This window comes from Hirundo rustica, chromosome 7 (genome assembly GCF_015227805.2).
Source record: "Hirundo rustica isolate bHirRus1 chromosome 7, bHirRus1.pri.v3, whole genome shotgun sequence".
Classification (NCBI taxonomy): Eukaryota; Metazoa; Chordata; class Aves; order Passeriformes; family Hirundinidae; genus Hirundo; species Hirundo rustica.
The window spans coordinates 15803360-15813614 of record NC_053456.1 but is presented as its reverse complement, the minus strand read 5'-3'; the positions used below and the strand labels follow the sequence as shown (position 1 = coordinate 15813614).

General features: G+C 61.2%; 1 protein-coding gene across 2 annotated transcripts; it reads left to right on the top strand.

Moving 5' to 3' along the window:
* Positions 1-5210: 5210 nt before the first annotated feature.
* LOC120755150 (rac GTPase-activating protein 1-like) lies at positions 5211-10140 on the top strand. 2 transcript variants are annotated; one of them, XM_058421364.1, is made up of 16 exons: positions 5211-5421; positions 5545-5747; positions 5832-5968; positions 6181-6259; positions 6434-6487; positions 7111-7188; positions 7513-7633; positions 7845-8035; positions 8246-8407; positions 8556-8651; positions 8856-8925; positions 9003-9108; positions 9253-9385; positions 9460-9562; positions 9670-9787; positions 9862-10140. In XM_058421364.1, the coding sequence occupies exons 1-16, from the start codon at positions 5337-5339 to the stop codon at positions 9911-9913; spliced, it is 1788 nt and encodes a 595-aa protein (XP_058277347.1). In that variant the 5' UTR covers positions 5211-5336; the 3' UTR covers positions 9914-10140. The 2 variants fall into 2 exon arrangements, with proteins under 2 accessions (XP_058277347.1, XP_039925720.1); XM_040069786.2 differs by having other exon boundaries at positions 8724-8925.
* Positions 10141-10255: the final 115 nt, after the last annotated feature.

The window sequence follows — 10255 nt, the reverse complement described above, 5'->3', positions numbered from 1 at the left end:
GTTAGGGGCCACCATCTCCACATGCCTGAGCCTGTTTCAGGGCTCTTCTGCCCCTGCCATGGGCTGTGCTTCTAGAGCTCTGGCTGGGAGGAGGCGCTGAGCGTGGGTAGCAGTCATGCCCAGCCAGGCATGACTGGATGGGATGTCTCAAGCTGTTCCCATGCGTCTACTATGCCTGGCATTTCTGCTGTTCTGCCATGAGCATCTCTAGGCGGGGGATCTGGTCCTGCCTCTCCCCACAGCATGGGCTGCAATTTCAACTCATGCAGGCAATAAATCAGCCTGCTTGCCCTGAGGTGGCTACGTGGCCCCTGCTGCTCCAGCTCACATTTCCTAGCCCCAAATTACCCCAGGCTGCCAGAGAGTTGGATGATTTTGTGCTGCTCCTTCAAACACCCTCTTCTCTGTTTTTGTTGCCAGATTTTGCCAAATCCCCTCGAGTGTCTGCATGTCCAGGCACAGCCTATTCCAGCACAGGGTCCCGACTGGCAGCTCTTCTGGGGAGCAAGCTTCACCAGCCCCAACTGCTCAACACCACAGGGAGTTAGATGAGCCTTGGCAAGGCAGCCTCACTCAACCACAACGGCATTTGTTCCTCGGCTAGATCAGGGTCAGAGGTCCCCTGCCAAATTTTGACATGTTTTTCTCAGTGGGGGAGCAGCCCAGAGTGTGCTTTTTGCTAGAAACCACCTGGAGCTTTTCTTCTTTAAAACAGTTTTTCTCAATGGGGTTCCTTCGATGCTCACACTGGGAGCACCACATGCAGCAGTTACTCTCCCAGCTGGAATCTCCTTTCCCGTTACTGAGGAATCCCTCTTTCTGTCTCCTTCAGCCCCTTCCCCTGTCCCAGCTGTGCCAAGCAGCCAGGGGCTTGAGGGGCTGGAGGTGATGGTAAGCTCTCTGATGGAAACAGCCCTGCCATGGGGCAGAGAGTGAGGGAATCCTCCCGGTGGTGGCACTCACAAAGTGTTGGGGATCATGAGATGCTGGGGGAAGCTCGTGGATAAGGGGATCACGATGGCGCAGCTCACCCTAGTGTCAGGCCAGCCAAGCTGCCCCATAAGAAAAGCACTAAATCCATGAGACCGCTGAGACATCTCAAGTGAGGGTGACAAACAAAGCACAGTGATTCAGGGGCCAAGCAGAGAGATCTGTGTTTGTGCAGCATCAGCAGATTTCCTCACAGCCCCCACTTTTGGGGCAACAGAGGAAGCTATTAAATGGGGCACATCCACAGTCGTCCCAGCAGGATCCTCTCCCCTGCATGCTATCTCCTCTCTCCCTGCTGCCTGGCTTCTTCCCACACCAGCCTCTTTCCAGCTCCTTGCACTGGTGCTAATCCCCTAATCTGTGCAAAGCAATAATTTTCTGCATGGCACAGTGGCTGCTTTTAGATCTGCAACCCTCCTCTTCCAACAGCCAGTTCTCTTATCAGCAGCAGGTATCAGGTGAGCCAGGCACCATCTACTTCCGATAAACCCGTGTTTTATTTTGCCCTATTTCCATTTATCTCCAAGCCAGTAATTATCCCTCATCTCGCAACGCATTGTGCTGCCTGGCGTGCCGGGGCGCGTGCTTTGTCGGGCAGCCCTGAACCAGAGCCTCCTTCCAGCAGGGTGCAAGGAGCCGGTGGGACCCTACAGGGGAAGGGTCCTGCCCACCAAGCTGGCTGCAGAGCCGTGCTTCCCTTTCTGCACAGCCGAGCCGCGTTCCCTTTAATCTCGCACAGCGGTGGGGATGGATTTTCTCCCTGCGAGCCAGATGTGTTGCACGGAGCATAAACACCCGCGACAGTTGTTGTGCTCCTCGGTGCGAAGGCATCAGATGTCTGCATTAAAACAAAGCTCTCCACTTAATTACTCAGGCTGATAATTCAGCGCGTGGAGGCGGCTCTGGTTGAGAGCAGAGGGCTGGATCACAGCTGGGACTGGAGAGCCTTGGAGTGCGCATTAATCCTGGCTCTTGCAGCCCTGATTAACGGTGCTGGAAACCTGCCCACACCATTCATTCCCAGGGGAAGGGTCTTCTACTGTCCCACCAGAGGGGGACCAGAGTGATGCCCAAGAGGCCCCGTTGGCCCTTGATGGGCCAAGGCACCGCCTTCCCAGTGTCTTCAGGGTGGGATGGTTGAGGATATGAGGCACCATTGCTCTGAGGGCGCTGTGCTGCCCTGGGAACACCCACCCACTGCATCTGAAGGCCACAGGAACTGGGTCCAGGACAGTGAAGTTTAGGTAGGACCCAAGGATCACCTTGTGCAGGTGCCTGCTGCCACACCTGGAGAGAGCTGGAGACAGACCACGGCTAGGCTTAGAGCAAGACCAGGCAGACCACCCAAGGCTTTCTCTTTGGGGCCAAGGCAGCTTGCTCCTGCTAACCTGAAGTTCTCCTTCCAGGACCAGCAAACACCTTCTGCAAGTTATCTTTGCTCCCCTCAATGATCCCCAGGGCCTAGGGGGACTCCTGAGGAGTCCCTCACCCAGCCATGTGCTCTTGGTCCCTGAGAACTCACCTGGCTCTGCCAGTCTGTCTGGATGTGATGCTCCCTTGGACCTCTCTCCCCTGCTCTCTTCTTCCTGCCTGTTCCCCAACCAGCTCCTCCCATCTTCCTTCTCATCATCCCTCTCTCTCAGTGCCTGAGCATCCCTGGACCTGGGGTATCCCTCTCCCAGAAGAGCCCCAATCCCAGAGCACCCCACAGTTCTGTCTGTGGGGTCCTGTCTGTCCAGCGAGACTGATTTCTTCCAGTTCAGCTCCAGCCCTCTTGTTTCTCCTCCCCAGACTGCGCACTTTGCTCTGTGGCTGGGCTGAGTCGGAGCGACAGATCACGTCCTGCCTGTGCTGAGCACCCACGCTGGGGCTGGGCACGCAGGGCAGAGGGGCCCAAAGCAGGCAGCAGGCAGCAGGCAGCTGCAGGCAGCATATCCCAGCGGGGCCCCAAGAGTTAAATTGTCATGTATTCAGGGCCATGCGCTGGCCAGGAATTACACTTTTATCGGCATGCGGTGCTGCCGCCACTTGAATTGGGACTGGGAACTCTATTTCCGAGCTCACCCAAATTATTCTCGAAGAGATAAAGCGCGGTGCAGAGCAGCGCCGGTGCTTCATTAACATTCCCCAGCCCATTCAGCTTTAAACGAAGATTGCCTGCCTCGGAAAATGATAAAATTGAACATGTGAAGCAGGGCATTATGTTCCATCAGCCGATATTATTTCCCACGCAGGGGCCGAGTGGAGACACAAACAGCTATTTATGCAGTACCTGGCCGAGCCAGGGTGGCTTGGGAGGGGGGAGCAGGTGGCGGTGGGGACACGGGATGGGTGGCAAGTGCTCCTCACCCATCTCTGGGCATAGGAGGAGCTGCCTTCATGTTGCCAAGGCCACTCTGCCCTCCCGGGGGTTCCCAGGCTTGTGCCCAGTCTGCAAGGTGGGTCCAGGACCACAGACCTGCTCCGTGCACTGGGTGTGGAAAGTGGCTCAGGGATGTGTGTGTTTCCATGGGCAGTACTGGCAAGGCTGGGGCATCTCCATCTGCTGCCCTGCTCCAGGAATGCATGTCCCCTGCTAGGGCTGAGCAGGTGGTGTGCTGGCTCCATATGCAGGATGGGGTCTCATCCTCATGCTGGGCCAGTGGGATTGAGGAGCATCCAAAGAGAGGGAGCATGTGCCTCCCCAGAGGCAGGCGGGGAGGGATGAGTGGGCAGGGAGGGCTGAGCAGGCAGGCCCCCGGGGCTGCAATTGGATTTTGCTTGGCCATGCTGAGCCTATCGATCCAGTAGTAATTAAAGTCGCTCCAAAACCTGACTCATATTCAACCTTGGGAGGAAAGAGCTTCGCTGAGAAACACCCTGTGCTCCCCACGGTCTGGCACAAGATGGAGCAAAGCCTTGCCAGGGTGCTTCCAGAACCCCGATAGTGTCTGTCCCAAAGGGGGACCATGCCTTGGTACTGTCTGGGGCCCAGGAAGCAGCATCCACCAGGGAGTATCCTGGTCAGTGTCCCTGGTACCACACAGCCTCGGTCACAAATGCTGATTAGGTTCAGCCCTTAGAGTGACACAAACCCTATAGCTATTTTACGGATCCTGGCTATTTTCTCACCAAATGGCTGGGACACATCTCTGGTATGTAGTAGTACTCTCCCATAGCCCTTTCTTGTCACTGTCTAGGCTCTGACTGAGGGACTAGCACAGGGAGAGGAGCCTGTTGAGCCCCCATCCGCTCCCAAGAGTCACCGAGGTGTTGGGACAGACCAGGTGCTGTGTGTCCACAGGGTGCAAAACCTCTTCTCCAAGGTCAGTGTCAGCCGGCGAGGTGTGAAGGCCCGCGAGGATTCTGCGAGCTGTTCCAGTGTATTTGTGTGTGTGTGTGTGTGTGTGTGCAGGGACTTGCACGCCCAACCCTGCCGCCAGCACCGCTGCTATTCCCGGTATTCGTAGCAGGTCAGGACAGGCATCGGGGAGGGGGAGCTGCCTTTCAGCGGCGCCCCCCGCACCCTGCCCGGACCCTCCCGAGAGAAAGCAGGGCCCCCAGGGCCGGGGGGCCCCGACAGGGAGGGGGCACGGTGCCGGGGGCAGCCCTCGGGACACCCCGGGCAAAGGACCCGGGGGCAGAGTACAGGTAACGCGGGCAGCGACGGGGCTTTGCGGCGGGGAGGTGGCTCCATCTGGAGGACACGGACCAGGCCGGGAGAGCCGGTGCGGGGGATCCCCGCCGCCCCCGCCTGCCGCTCGGCGTGCGGGACACAGCGCGGGGGGACGGCGGACAAGGACAGCGGCTCCTCCGGCCCCACCCGCGCCGTTCCCGGGATGCGGGCGTGGGAAAGCGGTGCCCTCTCCAGCACCCCCGCATCCCCAGCGCTCCCACGCCCGGTGGTCCCCCCGATGCCCCGGCACGCCCCGAGCACCCCGCACCCACTGCCCCTGCGCCCGTTAAGTGCCCTCATCAGGTACACCCCGTGCCGGGGCATCCCCCGCGCCCGAAGGCAGTCCTCGCCCTGCTCCGCAACCCTGCGGCCAGTGCTGCCACCCGCACCCCGGGCCATCCCTCGCCCTAAGATCTCGGGAACGCTCCGCAGCGCCGGCAGCCGCCGGGGCGCCGGGTGGGACCCCGGCGGGGAGAGAGGCGGAGGCGGGGCCGGGACGGGCTCCACCCCGGCCCCCGGCCCACATAGGCCGGCCGGGAGGGCCCCTCGTCCCCGAGCCTGCGCCGTCTCGGGGCCCCAGGGAGGCATCCTGGAGGTCGGAGGAAAGCGTGGGGCAGGAGCTGCGGGTGGATACGTGGGAAGGGGGTGCCTGGCTGCGGGGGCCCGTCCCCGTCCCGTCCCGGGCGGCGGGATGCTGCGGCAGCGTTGCGGGCGGCTCCTGGCCCGACTGGAGCAGGGGCTTCAGCTTCTGGAGCTCGGCGGCAGCGTGGAGGAAGGTGAGTGTGTGTAACCCTTCGGCCCGGGGCGCACCGGCACCCTCGTCTCTGCCGCCGGTGTGGTCTGGGGGAGCTGGGGGCTGCCCCCCGTCCCGGCTGACCACCCGCTGCTGTTGTCCCCAGACTACATCCGGATCGCTCGGTGCTTTGAGGCGACGCGCCAGAGATGCTGCCGGCTGGAGCAGGACGGGCACCGTGCCCGCGAGCAGCTTGCCCGTGTGGAGGCCGAGCGGGCAGCGCTGGAGGTGAAGCTCAAGCACGCCCGAAACCAGGTGGAGGTGGAGATGAAGAAGCGGCACCGGGCAGAGGCTGAGCTGGAGAAGCAGGTCAGGGGGCTGGCTGCAGGGGTGCCCTGCGGGGCCGGCTGCGGGGCCCTCAGCGTGCTCAACTCCTGCCTCTTTCACTTGCAGGAGCGTAAACTTCAGCTGGTCCTTGAGCTGCTGATGCGGGAACCATGGGGCAACGAGGCACTGAGCAGGGAGCAGTGCTCTGTTCTCAGTGCCCTGGCTGGCCGGCGCCTTGGGGCAGCCTTGGCACCCATCAGGAGGTGAGCAGGGACGGCAGTCTTTGCCCCAACCCCTCGGGCAGCCCTGGGGTCGGCTGTGCCCCTCTCCCCCTCATCACTGCTTGGGCTTGAGGGGCTGGCTGGGCAAGCGGTGCTTGGGCTCTGGAGAGGCATCAGCTGTGGGCTCCTGGGAGGATCTGCACAAGTAGGTGCTGGCTGAGGGGGGAATTGCTCCAGCTGAGCTCATCCTGCAGGTCATCTGCAGTGGACGAGTCGTGCCAGTCCCTCCTGTCCCACTCGGATATCAGCTATGACCGCACTGAGGATGACGTGGTAGGAAGTGTTCGGCTGTGAGTCTCAGGGTTCACCCCGATAGCGAGGGGCTAGTTTTGCCCCACTTCTGCAGTGGCACGGCCCCTTTGTATGCCCATGGTTAGAGGTGGGCTGCTATCAGAGCTAGGGATATCCCTGGCCTGATGCAGCCTCAGACTCCCTGCTGCCTTTCAGGATGTGGATATGACAGTGGTGCGGACCCTGAAGCGCAAAGTTCCAGACAGACAGGTATGAGGAAATGCTGGGATGTGGCAGTTTTGGGGGCTGGTGTTGAGGTGCCCCTGTGTCCCTGTGTGGGTGAGGATCCCCCAACTGATCACACTCCTTCAATGTGCCCTTTGGGTCCCTCTGCCCACCAAGGTCCCAGTGTGCATCCTAGGCTGGGATGTTCTCCCTGTGCCATGAAGGTGAGGACACCCAGATACTTCTCCATCCTAGCACAGGAGGCTGCAAGGAGCCTGGCAGGGAATTTAATTTATTGATGCTGGGCTGGGAGCATCGTCTCTCGGCAAACCTCCCGCGATCAATAGAAACTCCATTATGCTCCACCGTGGCCCAGCTGGGCTCCTCAATAATTCATCGCCATATGTGGGCATCCCGCACCCCGCTCTACTCACACCTCTGCATTGCAGGCCTGACCTGGCTTCCCCCAGCCCCGGGGCTGGCTCTGACCCAGTGGGGAAGCCTGGGTCCCCATGATGCCTGGTGTGGGGCAGGCAGTGCTGAGGGACTAGGGTGAGACTGGGACTTTTTGCTGGGCTGAGGTCACTTGGCTTGGGTACTCTGGAGTGTGGGGAAAAGTCAGTGAGGGGAGATCTCTGCCTGCTCTTCATGCTATCTTCTGTTTCCAGCGTGTGTCCCTGGCCCCTCAGGTTGGCCCCGTGGTGATGGCAAAGCGGCACCGTTCTTCTGTGGTACCTTATAATGCTGTGAGTAGAGACCCCAGCGTGCCCTGGGCAGGGATGGGGAGCATGGGCTTTCCCAGTGCCAGAAGGCAATGCTGCAGCCCTCAGTCCTGTGGATGCTGTGGGGACAGTGCTCAGCTGTCTCCTCTGGGTGCCTGTGTCCTTTAGCCTGTATCACCTTGGTCCCAGAGGACCTGAAGCCTGCATCCCCCCCTGTACCATGGTGGCAGCATCCCTGGCTGTGCAGGACCACAGGGATGCGGGTCAGGTGGACCAGAGATCGTGTGGGAGATACTGGAGAACTGTGGAGCTGCAGTCACGTATCTTATTGGTCTCCCATTTTGACAGATGAGTGTCCCCTCTATGCCCCCTCCTGCTGAGGTCCCAGGCCCTGCTGATAATCTTGTGCCTGCTGTTCTGGTGCCTCGACGCCGCTCTCGCCAGGGACACCGTGCCTCCACACGTGCAGGTCACAGGAAGGGCTGAGAAGGGGCTTGATGGGTGGTATGGGACCAGCCTCAAGGTGCTGCTGTCACAGGGGAGAGAGGGGATCTGTTGGGGAGGTGGAGGTATTGGGGCCCTCTGGAATGCCAAATGCCACTGTCTCATGCAGAGAACTCCCTGGGAGGTGGGAAGCCTCCCCAAATCCTAGGTGGGAGATGGAGTGGCTTGCCTTTCAGGTCTTCCTCCGCTGCCTCCTCCGTCTGCAGAGCTGACCACAGTGTGGGGCACCAGTGAAGATCAGGGCTGCCATGCTACAGGGCAGGAGAGCCACACTGAGGGCAGCTCAGTGGGACAGCCAGCACCAGCCCCCTTCCCCTCAACTCCACAGAGTTTCCCACCAGTCCAGCACAAGTTCACCTCCAAAACGGTGCGTGACCCAGCCTCTCTCTCCTCTGGGGTGGTGGGCAGGTGAGAGAGTTATGGGGTCAGGAGCAAGGCTGTCCTTCATTCCCCAACCCCTTAGCTCTGCCTGCAAGGGGAATGGATGGAGACAGTGGGACCTGGCTGGGAGAAGATAAAAGGGTGGTACTGGGTATCTGCAAGAAGCGGGGGCCCTGATCCTGTTCCCCCTCTACAGGTGATCCGTCCTGAGCTGTGTTGTGTCTGTGGTTCCCGCATCCGCTTTGGGAAGACTGCCATCAAGTGCTGTCAGTGCCAGCTGCTGCTACACACCAAGTGCCGGGAGCAGTGCCCCAGCCTCTGCACTCCCAGGCCTCACCACCACGCCTGGCCCCGTGAGGTGAGGGGGGCACAGCAGTGCTGGGGGGCGGCCTCTCCATGTTCCCACGAGGTTTCAGGGCTACCGGCCCTAGGATGCTGGGCCTCTGCCCGCCCTGGCTGCAGGGCTGGGCGGTGAGCATGGCACAGGTTGGCATTGTTCTCCCCAGGGTGTGCTGGCTGACTTTGCGCCCTCCACGCCACCCTTGGTGCCCACACTGGTGGTGCAGTGCGTGACCGAGGTGGAGACACGAGGCTTGGCAGAGGTAGGGGCCAGGATGGTGAAGGTGGCAATGCTGTGGTTCCCATGGGGCTGAGCCCCTTTCCCTGTGCCCCAGACAGGGCTGTACCGGGTGCCAGGTGCGGAGCAGCTGGTGCGGGAGTGGAAGCGGAAGCTGCTTCGGGCTGGGGGCGCGTTGCCTGCCCTCAGCAGCGTGGCTGACATCCATGTGGTGTGTGGGGTGCTCAAGGACTTTCTGCGGGGGCTCAAGGAACCACTGGTCACCTTCAGCCTCCACCCTGCCTTCCTGAGGGCTGCTGGTGAGCAGGGAGTCCCAAGGTGAGGGAGGGGGAAGGGGCTGCTTCTCCCCTAACACTGCTCCCCGGTGCTGTCACAGACATCCCCGATGATGCTGCCAGGGACACAGCCCTACGCCATGTGGTGAGCAAGCTGCCCCCAGCCAACAGGGATACCCTGGCTTTCCTCATGCTGCACCTGCTCAGGTGAGTGGCTCATCCTGGCACAGGTCTGTCCCCATCTCCTGGCTCTCTGCCCTTCACCCAGGCTTCATGCCCTAGAGCAGGGAAGCTGCGGATGAGGAGCCTCTGGGCTGGGCAGCATTCTCATGCCCTCTGCCCCCCTTGCAGGGTGTCGCACAGCCCTGACTGCAAGATGGATGTGCTCAACCTGTCCCGTGTGTTTGGCCCTACGCTGGTGGGACACAGCTCAGCCAACCCCACACCGCTCGCCATCATGGAGGACACACCTCGGCAGTGCAAGGTGAGGGGTCCCTGAGGTGTGGGGTGTACCCTGGGCACTGCCAGTGTCCCCATCCTATGCCTCTCCCTGCTCAGGTGGTGGCTCATCTCCTTTCGCTGCCACCCGACTTCTGGAGAGGCTTTGTGGAGACAGAGCAGGAGAACCTGGTGCCGATGCCAGCCCCGAGACGTGAATGTGGTGAGCACAGGAGCCCCAGTGCCCCCCCCACCCTGGCCTTTGGCTTCCTTGAAGGGTCCTGGTTGTGCATGGCTGGGTGAGACAGCTGTCCCCACTCTGTCCTACAGAACCGTTCTTCCAGCCCGTTGCCTCTCCGGAGCTCAAGCCGGGCCAGCTGAGCCCTGCCGGTACCTGCTGCCTCCCCAGCACCCTGCGGAGCTGCGTGGGCACGGCCGCCCGGCCCCCGTGAGTGTTGCTGGGCGTGGGTGGGAGCCCAGGGGAGCTTGCTTTGTACCCCTGACTCATCTCTCCCCACGCAGGCAGGGGCCAGCCCCGAGGAAGGTGGGCCGCTTTTTCCCTTCTCCTGTGTAGCCTGCAGCGGTGGCTCCCTCGGGACACGGAGCTGGCACTGGAGGAGGAGCAAAGACTGCGGGACTAGGCAGCTGTCTGTGGGGTGACAGTGCCGAGCTCAAAGCTCTGCTCTGCTTCCCTGGGGGCCTGGGGAGCAGAGCTGGCTCTGTCCAGCTGTGGTGGCAGGGACACTACCCTAGTGCTGTACTTGGAATTAGATTTGTATTAAATGTTTGCCGCAAAACACACCTGACCGTGGCTGCTGTCTGTCGTGCCCTGCTGCTGCCAGGGGTTGGGGCTCACTGGAGCCTGGCTGGGCAGCGGGCAAGAGCTGAGCAATGCTCCGCAGAACCTCTGCTTTGG

Bases quoted from the DNA above. Each gene is read 5' to 3' on its own strand.
- LOC120755150 (XM_040069786.2), top strand. From the start codon at position 5,337: ATGCTGCGGCAGCGTTGCGGGCGGCTCCTGGCCCGACTGGAGCAGGGG. The intron at 6,488-7,110 runs GTATGAGGAAAT...TTCTGTTTCCAG, and splicing joins GCAAAGTTCCAGACAGACAG to CGTGTGTCCCTGGCCCCTCA. The intron at 9,788-9,861 runs GTGAGTGTTGCT...CTCCCCACGCAG, and splicing joins GGCACGGCCGCCCGGCCCCC to GCAGGGGCCAGCCCCGAGGA.